Source organism: Acomys russatus, chromosome 2 (assembly GCF_903995435.1).
Source record: "Acomys russatus chromosome 2, mAcoRus1.1, whole genome shotgun sequence".
Taxonomy (NCBI): domain Eukaryota; kingdom Metazoa; phylum Chordata; class Mammalia; order Rodentia; family Muridae; genus Acomys; species Acomys russatus.
In genome coordinates this window covers 106,144,354-106,167,620 of record NC_067138.1, presented here as the reverse complement: position 1 = coordinate 106,167,620, position 23,267 = coordinate 106,144,354, and the positions used below count along the sequence as shown (strand labels likewise).

General features: G+C 44.7%; 1 protein-coding gene across 2 annotated transcripts in view; it reads right to left on the bottom strand.

Moving 5' to 3' along the window:
* Positions 1 to 23,267, bottom strand: part of Cachd1 (cache domain containing 1) — a 230,084-nt gene that overhangs the window by 96,931 nt on the left and 109,886 nt on the right. The window contains exons 1-2 of one of the 2 annotated variants that reach the window (XM_051164722.1): positions 11,755 to 11,803; positions 11,397 to 11,545 (exon numbers count right to left, since the gene is read on the bottom strand). In XM_051164722.1, coding sequence (XP_051020679.1) covers positions 11,397 to 11,404 — 8 coding nt within the window. In that variant the 5' untranslated portion in view covers positions 11,405 to 11,545; positions 11,755 to 11,803. Of the gene's footprint in view, positions 1 to 11,396; positions 11,546 to 11,754; positions 11,804 to 23,267 lie in introns of those variants that run through there. The other variant, XM_051164720.1, reaches the window with a different exon arrangement.

Genomic DNA, 23,267 nt, shown 5'->3' with positions numbered 1-23,267 from the left:
ACATCAAAGACAGCAACCAAGAACCTCAGCTAGCAGGTGACCTTGGAGATGAGCAAGTCCAGCTTGCAGCTCATGTGCACCAAGGAGAGAGGCCTGCCCAAATGACCCTGTTTTGCAAAAGAAACAGGCCAAGCAAGGCGCAAAGCACTAAAGGCTGATGAGTCTGAGAAACGATACAGAAGCTACAGTTGTGCACGCCATTACACTGGATGAGAGATTACAGCCAGAATGGTTCTCAAATTGCAACCTTTCAAAACGCTTTGCAATTTCAGTACCATAAAGCATATAAAAGGCTTAAGGGTTGGTTGTCGGCTGTGACAAGATCTATTCTTTAGAGCTAGCATAGTTCTCTAACCAGCATCACCCCACCCTCCTCAACCAGATTTTAAAAAGAAAAAAAAAAAAAAAAATCACAAAACCAATTCTACCTAAAATCCATAAAAGGCATGTGGCGAAACCCAATGGCGCATGCATTGAGGCATCTCTCATCCTTTGGTCAGTATGGGTGACATAGGGAAACACAGAAAGCAGGGTTCGCACTCAGCTCCCCATGAGTGGGTGCTTCTGGAGTGAAGGTGCTTCTTGTCAATAATAGTGTCACAGACACAGCTACCTCCCTCCCCCCTTCTCCAACTCAGAAATGGCACACACTGCTGCAAGAACATGGTTTTGGTTTTAGTCTAAGAAGCAAAATCTAGACAGTGGGAATTTTGTATTCAGCTAATTTATCATATAAGGGGTCACTCAGTAGTCCCAAGTGAAATTATAAGATGAAACATAATTTAGCACCTCACTGGACAGGGGTTCCATCCTCACTTCGAATTTCACCTTTGGTCAAACTATTTTGTCATTGTAAGAGAAATTCACCAGGTGTGGTGGTGCGTGTTTATAATCTGAGCACTTAGGAGACAGAGGCCGGAGGATCACGAGGTCAGAGCTGGTCGGTGGTACACTGTGAGAACCTCTCTCAAACCAGAGAAGAAAATACACAGCAACAAAATCCACAACTCATTCAGAAGCAGGAACCCAGATTCTAAAGCTGCCTCCCACAGCCCCGCTACATTGTCTATTTTCTTCTCAGCAGAATGGAGGGTGGCATGGCTGAAAATGAGGTAGAGCCAGTTCCTGCCACACTGTTTCTGTTCCCGGAACTCTGGAGAGGTATTGCTCCTGAATTACAAACGCATGCAACTCTTTTTCTGTGAGTTTCCTATTATAACTGAGTAGCTTCTCAGGAATGCAAATGTCCTACAAACTCTGTGGAATTTTTAGCTCAGCTCAAGGCCTGCTGGTACCAATATCCGCAAAGCCTGGATCAGTGGTTAGTTGGCCTGCAGGTAATGACTGCTAAAGGAAGTGGAGATGCAGGGCCGGGAGAAGACAAGGAGAGTGACTTGAAAGGGAAGAATTTTCATCCAGCTCTGTGGACAAAACACACCTTCCTGGGGAAGGAACAGGGCTTGAAAGAAAATTAAGCACAGTTGTCAAAGTTGTCTTTTTTTGTTTGTTTGTTTGTTTGTTTTGTTTATGTTTTTTGGCCGTGTGACACAGAATAAAAAAACAGGAGTCATCATCACAAAAACACCCAAGTCACAATGTTCTATTCTTCAGGGGGAAAAAAAGCATTATGACAAGAAATTGAACAAAGGATGAGATGTTTTACGTCATCATTTACATGTGTGCTACCTTAAAGCCAAGCTTGAGAAGCATGTGGGTCAGTTGTTATGCCTAGAAGTACCATTTTACAGAAGAGTTACCACTAAAGCTAGAAATTCCTGAAGTCACCTGACCACTACACACTATACACGCATTAGAACATCCCAGTGTCCCCTGTCAACGTGAATGAGTACATGTGCCAGATACAAATAAGTGACACATTTCCTGAGCCGCTACGCACATAATATAATGAACTGAAAATGTTCGTGGGCTCAGAATAGAATGATCCCAGTGGCTTTTTCTAACATCTCCAATAACTGATAAGCATGCAAGTTACCATCCAAATTAGCACTTCACAGTCGATTCATTTCCCTGGCAAATCTTCCCCCTTTAGTTTTGCTCTTCACAGGTTTCCAAGCTCTGAGATACTCAGCTTAAAGATTAGAAGTCTCTTTTAAAATGCTCCTTGGGTCAGGAGAGATGGATCTGTGCTCAAGAGCACTAGATGATCTCACAGAAGACTTAGGTCTGGTTCTCAGTGCCCACATGGCAAATTACACCTGCCTGCAACTCCAGTTCCAGGGCACCTGGCACTGGCTTCTGGCCTCTACAGGTACCAGGCATGCATGTGATGTGTGCGCGCGCGCACACACACACACACACACACACACACACACACACACACACACACACATGGAAAACGCACATAAAATGAAAATTAATCTTAAAAAACAATCGTTTAAAAATCTTCCTCCTCACCTAAAGCTCTATTAAGCCTTATAGACATTGCCTCTGTGTCTGTGTTTCCATACCCTACACTGTTACTTACACTTTTTTTTGTACCCATTATCGTCTTTCAAGGCAATTATTCATTTCTTTCAACAAATTGTTGTTGGGCAGGGACATGCTATAGTGCACAGGTTCAAGGACAACTCTGTGGAGTCAGGTATCTCCTTCCATCTCATGTGGGTTCTGAGACTCAAACTCAGGTCATCAGGCTTGTCAGCCTGACACCACTCATCTTCTGTGATGAACAAATTAGCCCAAGAGATGATCAACACCTTGTCTCCTCACCATGTTTTTGTATGGTTTGTGTAGTTCATTTGTTAACTAGCTATCTTGACCAAGTCATGGACCACAGTGCAGTCTTTCTTGTTTGAAAACCCAGTGCTTCCAGAAACTGACCTATCTAGGGGGCCTGGGATCTCCAGGCTCAGATCATCTCCCTTGGACTTTGTTCTACCTCAGCCACTTCCCACAAGGGCTTACTTTAAGGGCACCTGTTGTTTTTCTGGTCTGAAATATTCTTCTCCTAAGCCAGGCTACAAAAATGCCACTCGAGGCCTCACCTACTGCTCTGCACCAAGCCTGTTTCTCCTTAAAACAGCCTTTACCTCTCCTCACACACTGGCTATAGTTTGTCTTTGCACTTGTAGTGAGGTTTTTTTTTTTTTCCATCTCTGTCTATCAGAAAGTACCTATTATAATGCTGTGTGGAGTGACTATCTTCAACACGATGTAGACAAGTTTAGCTAAAAACGGTTTGGGAATTCTGTATTTCCTGAAATCCCCCATGCATGCACCTAACAAACTTGTTAAATAAAAGCAGTAACTGAGACAGTCAGGCATTAACTTATGCTTCAGATGAGAGCTGGTAACACAGAAAGATGGCCAGATGAAGGCAATGTACTGGGAAGTGAATAAACCAACTTCATAATGGTGGTCGTTGTCTGGCTTGCCAATTCTCACATCCATGTCACTACTGGGTCTTATCGTGTATGTCTTAGCCAATATTGACTGAAGGCCCCTATTAAACACAAGGCTGAATTTGATTGAGTCCTTGAACTTGTAGCTTTAAAAGATAAGAGGGTACACGAAGTGCAAACAACACCAGGTACCATCGCACCCACCCCTCCCTAGAATTACTTTCAGACAGCTCTGATTCCCCCTTTGCCCAAAATTCAAGACAGCGGGCACTAGCAGCCCATGACAGGTTGCTAGTTCCTTGCTTACATAGAAGAAATCAGACCAGATCTTCCAGTTGTTAACAGGGTCGACAAGTAAAACCTTCTTAATTTGATGTCCCATTCTTCTGTTCCCTTTTCCAAAAATCTTAACTCCCCGCTTAAGTGAGCACCGAGGGAGAGCCTGCCTCGTGATGCATAGTGTGGTGCAGGAGATGTAGCAGTGCTCCCCTTGACTTCATCTGTGGCGTCCGAGGCGCACTGCTCAGACTTGCTGCCGCGTGAGCTTCTCTGTAACAGTGCAATGGCTTCCCTTGGCTGCGTCTCCCTTGTCAGTGCTGCTGCTCATGTGTGGTCATGAGGGCCCCGCATTTCCTTCCTTGCCTAGAAAGTTTCTCTATACCTCAGGATGTTTAAATCCTTTCCTACTTCAATACCCATGCAATGGAGTTCATTATTTTTATCTGATTTATCTTCCAAATGAATGAACGGGTGCTTTTACTTTACCTCTGTAATTATTATTTACCTAGGTAATGTTTCAAAAAAAATGAATATAGAATCCAGAATTTACTAATTTGAACAATATGAAAAGCCTCCTCTTGTGTAAGATGGCTCTAATTAAAGAACAAACCCTTGCCTATAACCCCTACTCCACAAGGGGGAGAATAGCAGAGACAGGAGGATGCTGGGAGTGGCCCATTGGGCAAGAGAAACAGCAAACTATTGGTTCAGTGAGATAGTCTGTGTCAAAAAAGTAAGGTGGATAGTGACAGAGGAAGATGACCTCCTATGGCCTCCATTTGTGTGTATACTGACACACACACACACCAGGCACACGAGGATGAAAATATCAGGCACTAAATAAACACCTTTTAAGAAGTTAAAGGAAAAGGAAAATGACCCAGAGGGTTGGAAGGCTCTTTGGAGTACAGATGAACTGCCTCCTTTTCCAGATGAGGAGAGGGAGGGCCCTTGTACTTACCCCAGCAGAGTGGGGGGCAGCCAGCCTCACTGCTGCAGGGCTGCGGCACAACCTGTCACAGCTGAGCATGTGGGACAGAAAACTGTCAACACTGCTTACACTATTCCTTCTGTGGTGATGGTGAGAAGAATGAGGATAGGCAGGGATGCAGCCCAGTTCACACGCCTGGGTTCAATCCCAGCATTGCAACAAACAAACAATGAGAAGAGACTTTCCCCCAATAATCAAAGAGTTCCAAGTAAAAACAAGCAACCCCTGCCCCCCCCAAAACAAACCTTGAAGCTAAGTCTATTAAGAACAGATACCACATCTTCTAAATCTACCAGACACGCCTAAGGAGCCTACTCTAGAATCCAGGTTATTTATGAGTCAGCATGCTCATCATTGGGACAGCCTCTCCATAGCTTGTTCCTGGCTCATGTGACATTGGTAACACCGGGACCCAAGCCCACTAAGAGAAAGCATTTAGTCATGCCGCTTTGTGTGGAAAACTAACTTCTGAGATGCTGTGGTTGTCTTCCGGGCAGCTCTAAGCTTTCTATAAAGAAAGCATGTGTGAGAGCATGGAAGAAACGTACAGAGGTATGAGCAGATACTCACTGTCAGAATCTACAGTTAAAAAAGTAATGCTAGGGTAGGTTATGTATCCTTTCCTTAAGGGAACAGTGGCTGGTTGGATACATCAACATGGCCAGGCTGTGGTATCCAAATAGAACGTCAAACACCACTCTGGATCTATCTTTAAAGGACAAGCAGATAAAGCATGGATTCAGAGGAAGGCAGGTTGATTTCCATAGCGCAAGACCTCATGGGCCTATAAACTGGATGAAGATCTTCTTAGAACACTGACATTTCTAGGAAAAAGGGATTCCCCTAGCACACCACCTATGGACTTCAGTGGCAACTCCTCTTTGGGTATCCAACCTGCCATCCAATCCAGCGGGCTTTGGACTTGTACTTACATTATCACATCTGTCAACTCCTTTAAATAAATCTCTCTCTCTCTCTCTCTCTCTCTCTCTCTCTCTCTCACACACACACACACACACACACCGCCACCCCAACACTCACAGAACCCTGACACTGAGGGTTGTAACAGTGGCTGGTACTGAGAATTATAACCGAGAACCATGCTTCTTGAAATAGAACTCAAGCTAATTGCTTGGTCTACAGCCCAATGCCCCAAGAAGCCCAGTGCTATGGCATGCCTCCTGCCACTGTGAAGTTCTCAGGGTTAACTCCCGAGAGTGCACTAAATTTGGCTTAGAAATGGGCTGTAATGGAAATTGCCTTCCAGTGACTGAACACTCAGTAGATGCCCCAACTCAAAGAGTTCCTGAAAAATAGAGGGAATCCAATTAAAAGGTGTTTCCAAGAGTTTCTTCACTTTTGAGAATCACTGGAGCTGTTAAAGTCACCCCAATGAGCACGAGAGAATTATCTATTCAACTGAAGCCACTCAGCTGTAGGGGGCAAGGTGAAGTGCCCTGGAAAGAAACTGCTTTGCTTTGCTTATGATGCCAATTCCTACTGTGATTAGCCAATTAGCAAACTCGAGATGAGTGAATCCAACAGCACCGACTCCCCTCACGGAGATACACAGAAGCAGAAAAGGTTGTTTGGTTGGTTTTCAAGACAGGGTTTCTCTGTGTGGCCTTAGCTGTCCTGGACTCACTTTGTAGACCAGGCTGGCCTCGAACTCACAGAGATCCGCCTGCCTCTGCCTCCCAAGTGTGTATCTTATTGTTTACTTTCCAATTTATATTTTTCCTTGTTATAAAATAAAAACATAAAAAAAAGCAAAGAAAAAATAAGAACAATATCAAGGCAATACTGTGTATAAAAGGAATTGGAAACAGAAGAAATTTGCTCTGAAATATGAAAGATAAAATGATTGATTCAGTTATTTAAAAAGCCCAGGGCAGCAGGGCTTGTCCACAGATGGGTGGTTCTTGACACACACAAGGAGAGCCTGTAAGCTCAAGCCGGGTCTTGTGGACAAGTGACTTAGTGAGGTGCCTTTGAAGGCTGGATTCCCAAAAGCCTGAGAGAATAGGAAGGGGAAGTTGAAACTGGCATAGCAGGGAATGCACACGGCTAAATCTATGATGTAGGAAAACCATCTTTAAAAAGTCAGAGTTGAAAACATAAATGTCAGTGTGGGCCAACCAGGGTAAAAGTCAAGGGAATCGGGTAGAGCAAGTGGCAAGGCTGATGGGCGGGAGAGTCTCTGAAGACAGAGTGGCTCTTCCTGAGAGGAAGGGGCTGCTGAGTAGATATAGAAGCTTCCTGTGGCCAGATGCTCTGATTCTGTGAGAGAAAACAAAAAATGAAAGGCAAAAAAACAACCTTTGGATTTTCAAAATGCGTAATCTTCTAAAAATTCTAATGTCGGTTACGAAATTGACAAACACACATGGGGGACAATCATTTTAAATATCTTTAGGGGTCAAAAAGGTCACCTAAGGTCAGATATTACCCAGGAGCACATTGCCGCGTCCATGGCTCTTTGTACCTTAGTCCCCAGCCAATGCGATGCAAGCAGGGCAGGAGCCTGTCACGGGAGCCGATGGGCCTGCCTCCCAAGACTGTTGCTTTTAGCATGTATAGGGCATAGGTTAGATCCCCAGTACTATTAAACAAACAACAACAAACTCAGGAACAAAAGAACCCCTGCACCTGTTACTGCAAAGTAGACCCTGAAAATGAGCTTGCCTTAGGTTAAGCCTCAACATGTTTGTTTTTCCACAGTATCGGCTTCCGATCATCCCTTCAATAAACACAGACAAAGGGGCTGATGGCTACGCAAGGCCCCTTGCAAACTCACTCCCAAGGCTCCTGGGTGAGGCTACCCAAAGCTGGTTAACCTCAGAAGGGAAGCACCAAACTCATTTGAAAAATCAACTTTTCGCCACTTTGTAGCTTTCTTCCCAGGAGGTCACAAAGTCAGTCTCAGGTGTACTGTGCAGGGGACGCTATATAACAGATATTCTCCCCTCCCCTCTCCCCCTCCCTGGACCTTCCTTCCTGAGGGTCTCACTCTTCTCCACAGGGTGGAGATTCGTCATGAACTCACAATCCACCTGCATCAGCTCTCTTACAGCTGAGTTGGTAAGCTTGACCCTGTTAAGATTATTAATCATTCATTGATGTCGTGTGTGCATGTGTGTGAGAGAGAGAGCGTGTGCATGTGCGTGTGCGTGTGCGCGCGCGTGTGCGTGTGCGTGTGTGTGTATGTCTGTGGTACCACAGCATACAGAGGAGGTAAATGGACAACTTTGTGGAGTTGGCGGTCTCTGTCCACCGTCATGGAGTGCAAACTCACGTTGTCAGGCTTTATGACTAGCACTTTTTCTAGCTGAGAGCTTTCACCAGTCTGCCACTATATTTCTTATGGCTCCTTTCCAGAACTGGCCATTCTACATTTAAAAAAAAAAAAATTATTAAATCTTAAGGGAAAACAAACAAACAAACAAACAAACAGAGTATAAGTCAGTAGAGCTGAAAAGCCTGGCCTGAAACAGAAAGTGAAGATATGCCACTGGTTAAAATTGCTTACAAAAGCATTGTCCTAATTCTAACTCATCTTAGGGATGGAAGGCTCTAGAACAAAGAGTACAGAAATTTTTACCTGGGATCTGATTGTTTATATTTATTACAAAATGGTATTGGTATACTTGTATATGCAGAAAGAGGCCATGGGCACAAAAGCTTCAAGAGTTTGCTTTTAGAACTAAGTAACTCACAGTCTAGAACAGTGGTTCTCAGCCTTTCTAATGCTGTGACCCTTTTATACAGTTCCTCATGTTGTGGTGACCCTCCAACCAGAAAATTATTTTTGTTGCTACTTCATAACTGTAATTTTGCTACTGTTATGAACCATGATGTTAATACCTGTGTTTTCTGATGGTCTTAGGTGACCCCCAAAGGAGTTGGGGACCACAGTTTGAGAACTGCTGGTCCAGAAGGACATTTGTAATAATTTGGGGGGACTCCACTTCTGCCTCTCGGTCTCTGTGCTGGAGACTGAATTCAGGGTGTTGTTCATGCTAGGCTTTTATTGGTGAGCTACACCCTGACTCCATTAAGTCTGCTTTCCCAAATTTCAACCATCACCATGCTGACCCTCTTCAACACTTAGGTCATAGTCACTTAATATTTTCACTTAAAATGAATTTTTATTTGCTGTATTTCCTTTAAATGGTGATACTGTCACAATAAGGAAAACAAACCTAGTATCCTGACACAGAGGATAACACTGAAATAAATGCATAAGAATCCATTTTTTAAAAAATGGCCAAGCACTGTGGCACTGGTCTGTGACTTCAGCACACAGTGTAGGAAGCAGGAAGAGCAGGAATTCAATTCCAGAGTTGGCTGCATTGCAAATTCAGGCCAGACCCTGCCTCATCGACCCCTTCCAGAAGTCTGAGCACAAGCTAACAGCTCTCCCCTGCTGCAGCCCTGGGAGGTGAGCACTTTCATTCTTCTCTCCTCACTGACTCAGAATTCACATGACATCCCAAGACCAACCTGCCAATTAAAAAGTTGACCTGACCCCAACTGTGTTAGGCATGCCTTTAGCTGCTTGGTGGGACAGGTCAGGGCACTCCTCCCTTCTGCCCTTAGCTCCATTGTGAATGCCGTGAGATTCAATATGTAGATGTAGGTGAAATGGGATGTAGGAAAAGAGCGACATGAACATGCTTGCCAGGATGCCCGCAGCCTGCTATAAAGCAGTGGAACAGGGCAGCTAGCTAAGGCTTCCTACCTGGCTTCCCCCAACAACTGTCTCCCACTTCTATCTTGAATCTTTGTTGAAAAACAGGAACCCTTGCAATCTGAAAAAGTACGTGTGCCTTGCCAAAGACTTGGACACCATTAATCTAAAAATCCCTACATATATTTTTTTTCCGCAGGGGGTTGGTGGGGAGCAAATTGAATTCTAAGCCAAGCAAACTGAGTGTAACAGAAAGCTGCCAGTTGCTTGGTCTTGCTGGCTGTAAACACCTGCCGCCAACACCAGCTTAATGCTCCGCCTGAGGTCTCTGCTTTGAACCCTGTACATCTTTTGACTATGCAGCTTTATCCGCAGATCTACCTGGTTTGACACAATGGCACATACTGGCTCCAGTCATCTCTGAATTAGGGTGGTGTGCACCTTCAGCGTTTGGTACAGAAAGCCACCTCTGAGGGAGCATCCATTTGTACTAAGCCACCGACTATGTGAATCTTCCTAGAGACAGTGAAGGTCTTTTGAATCTTCAAACTACACTAGAAGCTCATGGAGGAGAAACTGTATTCTCTGTTCCATTACAGTAACTGTTCATTACATTAAGAACATTGGCTTTGTCACAGGGATGCCCAGTATCTCAGACCTGAAGCCTCATAATCACACTCAAAATGGGAATCACCGTCCTTATGCCAAAACACTTTGATACAAGCCTCCCTGAACCTTTACTGCGTGCACAAGTGTGTATCTGCATGGTCACGCTCACAAACCAGCTTCTAAAGCCTGACTGCATCTCACCATCTCACATGCAAGGGTGTTATTCAGTTTTCCAAACTAACCCGCCCGCCCGGGAGACAGCGGTAATGTTTACATGCTTTTTCCTAATGGTACCAGAATAACTTTCCATGTGTGCCTTCAGGGACATGTGTGGGAAAGACTGTAAGCTTTGTCACAGGTGAAAACAGTCTTGGTGGGCTTTACCCTTGGACACACCATGAATACCTTGAGATAGACTGGGTGGAGCCATCCTGGGCCTGGAATTCAGGAAGCAGACCTGGGGACTCCACCTGGACTATTGTTTTTCTAATCGACCCTCAACGGAAGAAGGAGACCACCCTTTGCAGGTGACATAGGCAGGCGGAGAAGAGAGAGCAGCCGCAGGTTGAGACCAGGCTTGAGCGCACGTGGATCAGCAAACAGGCTGGACCAGCATGCAGGCCAGAGACACCTAGGGACCTGTCCCGTGGAATGGGTACAGGAAGGTTCACTCTTTTTTCCCTTTAATCTTTTTTCCCTTTTGTGTAAGCTAGTTGGGTTGTATAATGATGTTTAATTGTTAAGAAACTGAGCCTACATACATGTCTGGCATAGCTTGCCCGGTGAGGCTCTTTGCTTTAGGGGATCCCACCGTGGATCTGGGTCACATTTTGCCCTGCCTGGTGTTCCATATTTGCCAATAGAAGCCTAGCATGAGCAATGCCCTGGATTCAGTCTGCAGCACAATGTCTTATACAGTTCTTGAGAGTTAAACTCCTTTACTTATCACAGGTACAAATCAGTCCGACATTAATGCACAGTTAATAAAGCCAAGTGCCAAGTGCTAAAGGTGAGAGGGGGAGATGGAGAATTCCTTCCTTCTCTGAGCAGCAGGACGGGCAAGGCATGTTCACCAGCAAGGTGTGGTGATCTGAGTGTTTGGAAGGATATGAAGTAACTATGGAAACAGACCTGAGGGATAATGATTTCTTTGGGGGGATAATAATAATAATAATAGTAGTAGTAGTAGTAGTAATAATAATAATAATAATAATAATAATAATAATAATAATAATGCACAAATGAACATTAACTTAAGTTCCCAAGGCAAGCAAGTGCAGGGGAGGTTCATGGGCAGAAGCCAACACGTTCAAATACAGAGAAACGTAATATGTCAATGCCCTGAACAAATGGGAAGCTACTATGTACTTTGCAGTAATCAAACACGGGCATTCTGAATGTGGAGGAATAAGCAAGCTAGCTCTTAATCTATCATCAGCAGCATCAGAGAATGCTTAAGCCTTACTCCATCATAGAAGGCGGAATGGTGCAGCAGTCCTGGATGGCGGTCAGCGGGGACGTCAGGTGAGCGGTATAGGATGCTTCTACAACTTGCTTGTTCCGATTGACCACGTCCAGGTAACGGTTGAACTTCTCTCGGATTTTTTTGGCTAGCTGTGAATGACAGGGAGCAAAATAAATCACCCATGTATTTCCCCTTTCCTGACAAACGAATTAATTTGCATCTTGAGATGCGTACATTAAGCTTTAGGTAACATATAAACTACTCCCAAATCATCTTTACTTGGTGGGCAGGACAAAAATTGCAAAACACTTGGACATCATGGTAGGAAATTTAGACAGTAATAAGCTGTATTTCTAACCTCTTAATTGTCCAAGTTCAATGGAATGATGCATAGTCACAAGTTTGCTGCTGCAAAACAGAAATGGGGACTTCAGATATTATCATTACGGCCAGCGTGACAGAATTCACTGTGGCTAAGAGAGCAAATAATGATAGGAAGAAAAAGAGCGAGGGGCCTTTTCTGGTTCTGGAGTCACATGATGGGTGGGATTGGGAGTACATGAAGGAAGGGAAGTATCACTCAGCGCTTTCTGCTGTACAGCCCTTGGGGCCACCATTCACTGCCTTCCATGTGAATGGCAATTCTCTCGGGAGGTACAATGCAGAAGCATATATAAAACAAAATGTATACTGGATGTGACCCATTATGCCATTAAGGTGGACAAATGTCTTTCTTAAATGCTGTGCGCAGAACACTTCATCACAATTTACTTTCATGTGGGAATAAGGAAAGCAAATTGGCAAGCATACTGCTTTTCCCTGAATTGTTCCTATCAGATACCACAGCTTAATAACAGATCTCCAAGGAAAACAGTGTTGTTTGTCTTCCCCTTCAACAAAACGTTAGCCAAATGAGATGACTGATAGAATTATGGCTAATTGGTTTTGCAGAGCTATTCATTAACAGCACACTAGCAGAGAACTAATCATGCCCCCTGGGTCACGCGGCTCATAGCGTGTAGTAGCCTACAGGCAGGAACACAAGAGGCTTGCGGAATATCTCCATTTGTTGTTTTCAAGACAGTTTTTCCCTCCAGTGATATTCACAAAGAAGTGAAGTTTGTAAATTTTCCTAAAAATTATACCAATAAAGTCTTTCCTGGACACAGAAAAGAATATGAAAATAATTTGATTGTTTGGTGGTTCTCTTTGCAAGAGAAGAGCTATATGGTTGGAAAATTACCACGTCCACCTATAATCCTACTCCCTGGGGGTTCTTACTGTAGAGAGAGATGGGTTTTCTCTGTGGAGGTCACTGAGGCAGTATGTACAGTATACTCAGAGTTCACACCTCAACTCATTACTATTTTGTTATTGTTGTTGTTATTTTCAAGACAGAGTTTCTCTGGGTAGCCTTGGCTATCCTGGAACTTGCTCAGTAGAGTAGGCTGGCCTCAGACTCATAGAGATCCACCTGTCTCTGCCTTCTAGGTGCTGGGATTAAAGGTGTGCACCATTACTAATGAGCTTCACACTTCAAGTTAGACAACATGTTGTCCTACATGGCAATGTTTAGAGAGAAACTTGGTTGTCATAACTTGGTAGAAACTACTATCCAGTAGACAGTAGGAGCCAAGAAAGCCCCTGAACATTCTACAATGTGTAGGATAGGTTCCCATAACTACAATTACCTAGTCCCAAAATTTACTCCTAGAAATTACCAATCTTATTTTTTTAAATTTATTTGTAGTAACCAACAATTCTTTTAAAATACAATCTATATACCTACTTCCCTCCCTCCCTCCCTCCCTACCTACCTACCTACCTATCCACCTACCAATAAATCATCAGGCCACCAGGATCAAACTCAGGTCCCTTCATGTGAGGCGCAGGCTCTACTACTGAGCCACATTCCCTAACCCAGAATATATCTTAAGTGTACAACTCCATCAAGAGATAGGTTTTATCTTTTCTTTTTAACTATTGACTTCCGATAAGCTACACACCATGAATTTCTACCAGGAAATGTCAAAGATGTGTTCCATTACGTGGGAATAAATATCCGGGAAGAGATTGATGATAAGGTGCACTTGAAAGAACTGAACTTCCAAACAATAATCCTCAACAAGTCACCTGAAAATGGGCATGAGACCTGCCCAACTCTCACGACAAACACGTGCCCTCCTAAGACCCACCTCCACGTGGGACATTCTCCAAGGCTGCACATTTGCCATGTGCCAACTTTCAAGAGTCAGACCTTTAGGCGGGCGTGGTGGCACACGCCTTTAATCCCAGCACTCGGGAGGCAGAGGCAGGCGGATGGCTGTGAGTTCGAGGCCAGCCTGGTCTACAAAGTGAGTCCAGGATGGCTAAGGCTACACAGAGAAACCCTGTCTCGAAAAAACAAAAAAAAAAAAAAAAAAAAAAAAAAAGAGTCAGACCTTTGAAACACCATCTATTTCAATACGACCCATTGCCTGTTTCTTTACAAGCCTTGAGCTAAGAAAGAGTCCTGCATTTTCAAATGTTTACCCCGAAACAGCGTCTTATAATTAGATTAAATTCAAATGTCAATATCCACAAATGGGGACTGGGACACATAAGTGTGGTTAATGCTAGTTCCGCCATCATCCAAACCTAGTATCTGACAGGAACAACTTCATGGCAGAAACTAGTTCAAAGCTCCAGAGGGTTTTTCCATCTGTGGTCACTTGGTGAAAACATCATGGTGGAGGAATATGTAGTGGGGGCGAGTTTCACCCCATGATAGGAAGGATGCAGACACTCGCTATAGGTGGGGAACTCTTAACACATCTTCCCCAGACGCAAACATGCTCCCAACATATAAAAATCTGCAGAGATTCTTTAATGCATCTCTCCATTAATAAGTGGGATCTAATACGTCCCCCTAGTCCAGTGCTGAAATCCAAATGCCCTTATGACGGCTTTCCTTGGTGGAGTACACAGAAACTGATACTATTAACTTTCAAGCCTGGGTTATAAAGATCACAAAGCTTCTACCTGTTCACCCTTCATGGAAGCTCCTAGCTACCATTCTGTAAGAAACCAAAGACACAGGGAAGACGATGTCATGTGTTTAGTTGTCAGCCTAATTGAAGGCTTGAGCATGTCCTTGAGTCATCCTATCTGGGCACAAGTCAAGAAGCCTCTTGGTGGTGGCCATGCGGCATCCGCTGAATGGCACGCGCGTTTCACTGATAGGACTGGACACGGCCATGCCCAGGGAAAGCCATTCCTACTTGGCAAGGACCTATGATGGATTTGGTGGCCTCTAGGCTTGTTACTTAGGTTGTGTGTGCTCCAGGCTCTCCTTACTTTCCTCATGCTGTTTGTACTGAGGTCCACTTTGTTGGTCATGGGCAAAGCCAGGATCAGGCAGGCTGAAAGCCCCTTGGATGATTCTATGTTTTTCTCAAAACTCTTTAAAAATGTCCTCTCCTCCCTCTGCCTCTATCAATTCTCCAGATGTGACCATTAATCCTGGGCATTTGGGGATATGTAATTATGTCCCTCGAGAGACATTTATAGTCACACTGAAGGAGCATGTAGCAGTGTGGAAGAGCAGTGGGGCCCTGCTCACCTATCCATTCAAGGGAAGCTGTGTCTGATCAGTAGAGATTTAAAAAGTTGATCTTGAGAGATGGTATTAAGAATTGATGGGTGCCTATCAGGAAAGGCTGCTTGGTGCAACAAGTGTGGTCTCTGTCTGCAATTAAAAAAAGTATCACGACAACGAGGCACAATTTGATGACAGGACTTAGACCCACGATGGTTAATCTGTCCCTCACCTTGCCCAGCTGTGTAACTGCACTTGCTGCCATCTGGGTCTGTGCTCGTGTCCACAGGACACACCGGCTAGACATTTATTTTTGGCTTTCTGAAATTTGTGCTTTGCAATGCAAAATATGTTTTTTGGGGGTAGGGGGATACTGACCCTGTAGGAGGGGGAAAGGAAAAGGGGAAACTATTGGGGGCTTTTGCAGTGATGAGGCTTTTACAATATTGATGTTATGGTTTCCTTGAATTAAAAAAAACAATAACAACACTGCTCAGGAGAGCTGGCTTGTGATTACATGAATAAAGATGGCGTGAGCTACGGGGGCGGCATTTGCTTGACCGCCAACAGTGGTCAATGTTTTCACTTTTGCTGACACCACATCTCCATCCTCAGATTCCAGAATCCTGCCAGTGCTGGTCACCAACGGCATCAAAAGGGGCTGGGGAGATGGCTCAGTGGTTAAAAGCACTTGCTATTGTTACAGAGGACCTGAGTGTGATTCCCAGCATCCACATGGTGTCTCAGAACCATCTCTAACTTCAGTCCCAAGGGATCATACACCCTCTTCTGAACTCTGAGGGCACCAGGCACGCATGTAGTGCATACACACACATACAGGCAAAATACTCACCCACATAAATAAACATTACAAAAGAAGAATAAGAAGAGGCTTCTAGAAACTATAACCCCCAGAGTCTGCCCTGCTATCTATGCAGACAGCACAGAACAGAGATAAGCCATCCTTGCAGGTCTGGTCCAAACTCTTTACTAGTACAGTCCATAAACATAAACACATAGGTGTTTGTGCCACTAAGTTATAGGTAATTTCCCCCTAGTGATAGTTAAATTAAACATCAAAGAATAGGCTCCTCCTAGGGCAAGCATGCTGAAGGCAAGCTACACAAAGCTGCACACGTATAGGTGCAGCATCTCAATAACCAACATTTTAACTTATAGCGAGACTGCAAGCCTATGGCACAGAGATATCAGGGGGAGTTCATCAGAAAATTCTAGCAGTTGCCATATAGAGAAACTTGCTATATGCCAGACACAGGACTCTATAGTATAAACATTCCTGTCTTATGTTAATGAGGTTAAGTGGTTAGCACAAAGCCAGAAAGAAATAGAAAGACCCAGTTCCTTCTCTTAACTCGGAGCTGTCGTGTCTGTAGAACCTGAATTGTTCACTGGCTCAGGCAAAGCACACTGAGAAGTGGCAAATGTAGCTTGAAAGGAGCCTGCATGGCAAATGTCATAGGCTAAATGTAACTATACAGCGCATAGAACAGAATGTTAGAAAATGCCCAGCCCAGGGCTGGCTGCAGAATTCATACGGGGGGTGGGGCGGCTGGGGTTACTGGCTGATAAGAGTTTAGGGGGATGCCTGCCTTTGGCTTCCTGGTTAGGGTCTACTTCAAGTTGCCATCTCCCAACTCTCAACAAAACCTAGAGCCTTGCACGTGCTAAATTAACAGGATATACACCTCATTCCCCAAGCTGCCCTCCTCAGCAGTGGGCACAGTAGCTACATACCGAGTCCAGCTAGCTATGACAGTTAAAAGGTCTCAATCACATGCTTTTCTTTTTCTTGTCTCGATCAACTGCCCCAGTCCTTCATGTGACATCCTATCTTGCCACATTAAAAGAAAAAGGAAAAAAATAAAAATAAAAAAGCCAACATTTGCCGAATGCTTTGTGAAGTTTCTGCACTAAGCATTATATGTGTATTCATCAATTTAATCCTTTATAAAACCCCTTTATTTGGGTATGGAGTAATCCCATGATGGAACGCCAGGTACCCAAGGCTGAGTTAGGTACCTGCAGCTGGTACCTGCTAAAAAACAAACAAAATAAAATCCTGTGGGGTGCAAGCCTTCCTTCCCAGAGGCAGACATTGGAGGGTTAAGACACTTTTTCAATAATCTCGCCGCAGAGGACAAGCTTCCAACTTCTAAGCCACACTACTTCTCTTGGAAATGTACCATGTGCCACCCCACCCCCCCACCCCGCCCACACACAGCTTTCCTTTTTCTAGGCGAAAGGGTCTTATGTAACACAGGCTGGCCTGGAAGGCATTGTAGCTGAGGGCGACTTTGAACTTTTGATCTTTTTACTTCGACCTCCAGACTGCATGCATCACTGCATCTGGTTTATATGGCGCGCTAGGGAATGAACCCAGGGCTTCCTATATGCCAGGCTACATGGCCAGCATCCACAGTGGTTTCTTTTTAAGTCCACTTTAACAAGTGCTGTGAGATTCTTGCAAGGACAGTGTACTCGATGCAGCCTCTTACTTCATAATAAAAAACTGGGATTGTTAGAAATACAATTTCATTCAGAATTCTTCATAATTCCTATAAAAGCACCCACATTTAAAGGAATGGGGTTGAGTATGACGTAATACAGTCCCCACAAAACAAAGTCCTGACTATGTTGACCGTGGCCTAAGTGGTATCAGACCAAATTACTGTTGTTCTGACAACTCAGGCACCTCTAACAGTCACTGTTTTATAGTCCAGGCAGAGAATACAGGGAACAAACCGCTCCCTTCCCTAAGGGAATGAGTTTCAAGATTTAATATTTTGCTTTTTTTTAAAACATGAATAAACCCCGTTATAACACTCTACGATGCAAAAGAAAAAACCAGTTATTGCTCCCCAGCTGGAGGAATGGACACAGAGGGCACGGAAAGGGCCAGAGTCCAGTGACCCCCACATCCAGGGACAGGCCCTCGATATCCTCCACCAAGGAGCGGACTGGTGGCTCACTGTGGAAGCCACACATAACAATCCATTTTCCCCCTTTCTAAAAGCAATTTCTCTTAGCACGCTAACCAAAGCCAGGTTGCCGGGCAGGCGTAACAGAATCTCTTCAAGATGCCATAGAGAGATGAAAGCCTGAATGTATCTGTTAAACTGAAGGGGGGAAAGCTACGCCGGCGGACACTTCCAAGAGGCCACACAGAAACTGGGGTTGTCCCCTGCCATGATCTCCGCAGACAGGCGGAAACAAAGGACAGTCTCAGCAAAAAGCTACAGGTGGACCCGCCATCCTCCTCAGCATAATTAAAAACATTTTTTCTTTCCACAGCTTGGCTTTCATCTTTATCCTTCTTTATCCTCTCCCCGTCATCCCCTAAGGGGCTCCTGAATGCTGATGAGACCACGGGACTAAAACCATCTTGTCATCTTTTGGGTCAATTCTTAGGCTAGCCAACATCCAGCCATGGGTCAAATGATCAGTAGGGTAGTGTGTGGTCCCCATGGGAACCGACTCTAATTTGTCATCATCTCCAGTGACAACGTTTCATCACAACATCAATGGATTCCCTTCTCGCTGATTTTCCCCTCCCTTAATTTCCTTCGCACAGACACTTCTGTCATTTGCGTACTTCCCCAGAGCCCTGTTAGAAGGCACGTTTGTACCTTACCTTTACACTTCTGAGGATGAAGAGTGGGGGATGGGCAAGCAGTTGGAAAAGCGGCAAAAGACACACAACTGCAAAGGCCCAGTACGCACTTTATTTGTGACTGCTTCCTAAAAGGAAGGGCTGGAGGGAGTTTTTATGTTAGGGAAAGCTTTATTTAAAATATCTAACAATGAAGCTAACAGGCACAGGCAGGAAGCCTGCCCGAGGGGATTCAAAAGTCACGGCAAAATTCACATTGAGCGCAGACGAGCTTAACACTTACATTCAGGAATCAGGAACCTCCGTGCCGTGATAGGAGTTTAATAGCTGACACCTCTCTCCTTCAAGGCCAGCCTTACCACTCAAGAGTAAACCTTCCAGTTTCTTTTCTACCTAGTTTCAGGATTTAGCTATATGAACATGTGACACAGAAATCATTTTAAGTATAAACCACGTGGGCACAATTAGCATCTCCAGGTCAACTCACATCGCCACCTCCCAAGGTTCTCCATCATTGGCCACGGCATGCGCACTGTGCTCAGGATACAAGCAGTGCTGGGTCTAACATCTTCACACTCCTTTTCTTTATGAGGTTGGGATAGTCCAAACGGACACAGAGTTCTGTTACTTAGTAGCAGGGTATTTTGTTAAGACCCTGGGTTGGCTTCCTCATGAATGCGATCAGAATGACACATTCTCTTGTGTTCAAATAAAACAACAAATATGCAAAGCTAAGGCTAAGTATGGCAGGTTATCTCTGCTGTTATTGCAGTCTCTGGGTTGGAAAAAGCATGTGATGGGGTAGGTCTAAATTTTCCAGCAACAAGAGCTATAAAGGGTGAAGATATACTGGAATATTAACTTCTTAGTCACTTACCACAATCCTCAAGGATGCTCCCACATGAGGAACCCAGCTGAGGTGATGGGAGAGGGGAAAGCATGTTTTCCTTACATTATCAGCGAAATGTACAAAGGGCTTTCGGGAGAAAGAAGAATGGATTAAATATAACTATCATTTGCTAGCTAAGAGGCACATAGGAATTTTTTTTTCTAAACCTCAACTTAATTATCTCTATAATTATGGCATGTGTGTGAAGGTCAGAGGGACAAACTTCGATGGCATTCATAGGAATACTATCCACCTTCCTGGTGACTGGATCTCTCACTGGCCTGGAGCATCTCAATTAGGCTAGATTGGATGGCCAACAAGCTTTGGGTCCTACTGTCACCACACCCAGCATTTTTTGTATGGATTCTGGGCATCAAACTGAGATGTGGTTTACCACTGAGTCCTCTCCCTAAGTCCCTTATTTTACTTGTCTGAAATAGGGTTTTTCTATGTAGCCCAGCCTGGTCTCAACATTGCTGCAATCTTCCAACCTCTCTGCTTGGATTAAAGGCATCCACCAACACTTTGTACCTTAATCACCTCTAAACTGGGAATAATAATACTTGCTTTGGATAAGGTCTATAAAGTAGTTAATAGTGTTAATAGTTAAGAGTTAATAGTAATTAATGGTGTTAACAGTGTCAAACATATAAAAAATACTGAACAAGGGGCTGGAGAGATGGCTCAGAGGTTAAGAGCACTGGTTGCTCTTCCAGAGGTCCTGAGTACATGGTGGCTCACAACCATCTATAATGAGATCTGGTGCCCTCTTCTGGTGTGCAGGTGTACATGCAGGCAGAACACTATATAAAATAAATAAACAACTGGGGTTTTACTATTGCTGCTACCATTTGTTATTATTTTAATTGTTATTGTTTGGGGACATGATAAATTGTCTCAGGTATTGGAACCAAAGACCTAAAGAACGTTCTCTGCACTTGGGGGAAGGTGAGGAGATGGATGCGTTGACCCTGGATTTCTGCCTCAGACAGCTGTCAGGGATTCTTAAACACTGTGCATAGAGGGTAGAGAATTACAATCTTAGACAGCCAAGACCTTTTCTTAGACCCCGCGATGTTCATCTCATCATAATTTTACTCATGCTTTCTCTCACTCTCCCACGTTTAACGCATTTTATTAAGTTGTCCCTTTTGTAACTCTTAACGATGCTGACTCTGCATTGTTATTTGGTATTTTCTGTGTTGTTTTTATAGTCAAGGAAATAAAAATTCAGGGTTTACTCCAGCTCAGGCTGAGTACGTGCAGGAAACAGACCTAATCCCTGTTCATTCCCCTCCCCACCCTTTTTCTTCTTTAAAGATAAACGTACATAAGCCAAATCTCCTAATATCTGTCTATTCTTGCCCTATCCCAACTCTGTCCTCCTGAAACTCTTAATAGGTTGCCTCCTTCCAAAAGTTCCCAGGACACACTAGCTGCCCCATTCATACTCCACCTCACAATGCTACTGTTCATCATCTGAGGACCTCATTTGACCAGCAAAAATGGCATTCCAACAATGATTAGCACTAACTGATGGCTTCCTGTCTGCTGCACATGTGTGCAAAGCATAGCGTTGCCTGGTGCTTTATCCCTCACAATAGCATTGTATCCTCACATATATTATATGCTGTCGTTGCAGTGGACTGACTTGCCCAAGGTCATCTGGCTAACAAACAAAATCGTTCTGTCCAATCTACACCCTTGCATGGCTGCCCTGTGCATTTTATTTGAGCACCTAGAAACGGCTTAACAGTGCTAATTTATACGTGTTTACCTTCACAAAACTGCCTACACGTCAAGCTGATCAAAAAGCTCTGGGCTTGTCTGACTGTCTCCCAGGAAGCACAGGCTACTGTAGAAAAAGTCTTGTGACCTTAACTTTGGCTGATAAAGCAAAAATGCTCTACACTGGGTCAACTAATCACAGACATTATTTCTGTAGGCTGAGAAACCCAAGATCAGGATGCTGTCAGGTCCTCTTCCCAGTTTGCCAATGGCCTTCCTAGGAACTCACATTGAAGAGGAGTAGCTCTGTCCTTTTGCAAAGAGACAGTTCTCCATGGTCAAGATATTATCTAAACCTACTCACTGGCAAAGTGCAGTGAGTGGTGACGCACGCCTTTAATCCCAACACTCAGGAGGCAGAAGCAGGTGGATCTCTGTGAGTTCGAGGCCAGCCTGGTCTACAAAGAGAGTCCAGCACAGCCAGAGCTCTGTGTAACAGAGAAACTCTTATCTCAAAAACCAAACAAAAGAACCTACCTCTTAATGGCCTAATGGTGGAGGTCAGGTCTTCAGGATATGAATGGGAGGCATAAACATTCAGTCCTCGACACCCCAAAAATGGATGCTCATCCAGAAAGATATCCAGCTGGTCATTCTGCTGGTTGAATGCCCCTTCCAAAATTCTTATTGTAACACTTCACTTGCCATTTGTCCTACGCTGCTTTCCTCTTGCAGTGATTAAAAGCCATGACCAAAAGCAACTCGAGGCAGAAATGCTGCTTACTGGCTTGGTCCCCAGCCTCACATTCAGCCATCTTTCTTCTACAGCCCAGGCCCACCTGCCCAGGGTTGGCACTGCCCACAGTGGGGTGGGACCTTCTGTATCAATTAGACAGGGCCTCACAGTCATGCCCACACGTCGATCTGACGCAGGTAACTTCTCAATGGAGGATCCTTTTTCCCACGGGTGTCAGGCTGAGAACCAAGGTCAGCTGTCCCACCACTGTAACGGTGCTAAGTGTTAGAATCCCCCCCAGCGTGCACAGAGTGCTGCTGGTAGAGCGGGTTCCTGATAAAGACAATGAATCCAGTATTTGATCCCTCTGCTTACTTGCATGTGTTTTCTTATTCTTCCATGTAATGAAACCACATCAAGGGCCTCTCCAGACGCCGGTGACATGCTCCTCTCCTGGACCCCAACCTCTACAACTGTGAGCCTACGGTCTATAAAAGTACGCAGCCCGTGGTTTCCTCTGGAAGCAGCAGAAAATGGACCGAGACACAGTGATAACCGTGACAGGGCTGTTCGTTACTATTTTGGGGCTCATGAAATTACCTGATTGAGCAGAGCCTTGGCTGCAGGCAACAACAATACAGAGAAAGACAGATTAAGACACAGAGATGGAGCGGGGTCATTTCTCCATTTCCAGAGAGGCCTGTGTCTGACAGACGTGTGAGAATAGCCCAATCAAGGGAGAAGCAGCAGAGCTGCTGACAGATGATCTGCAGGTGGAGCAGGGAGATTTATGTGTGAGGCTGTCTGGGTTTCAGGGTCACATACCCAGATCTTGTATGAGGTGGGGCCCTGCACTGAGCTGGGTGGAGTACAATGGAAAACACAGAAGGCGAGCACTGACATGTCTGAGGGCCAGAGGCGGCTGCACCCTGGGAAAAGCTGAGAGGAACAGCTCTTCTCCTTAAACACAGCAACAGGGTTGCTTGAGAGGTCATGATGGGTTTGGTGTGGGCAGCAGGCTGGGTTAGGTTTTTCCAGGAGCGCCACTGCTGTGCACACCTAAGCCTCCTGAAAGCCAAGGTTACCAACCAAAGGGCTGCATGGGGCCCTGCCTTGCTGTTCACCCCACTCTACCCTAATGACCACATCACAACAGAGGAAACAAGAAGAAGGGCTTTGGCCCACTTCTCTGTGTAACCGGAGCCCCTGAGTGCCTTTAAATTTGAAATAAGCAAGTGGTTGCGTCTTGAAGGTTTACAGCCTGCTCCGTCCCGAGGAAAAGGATGATCTTAAAATGATGGAGAGAATGA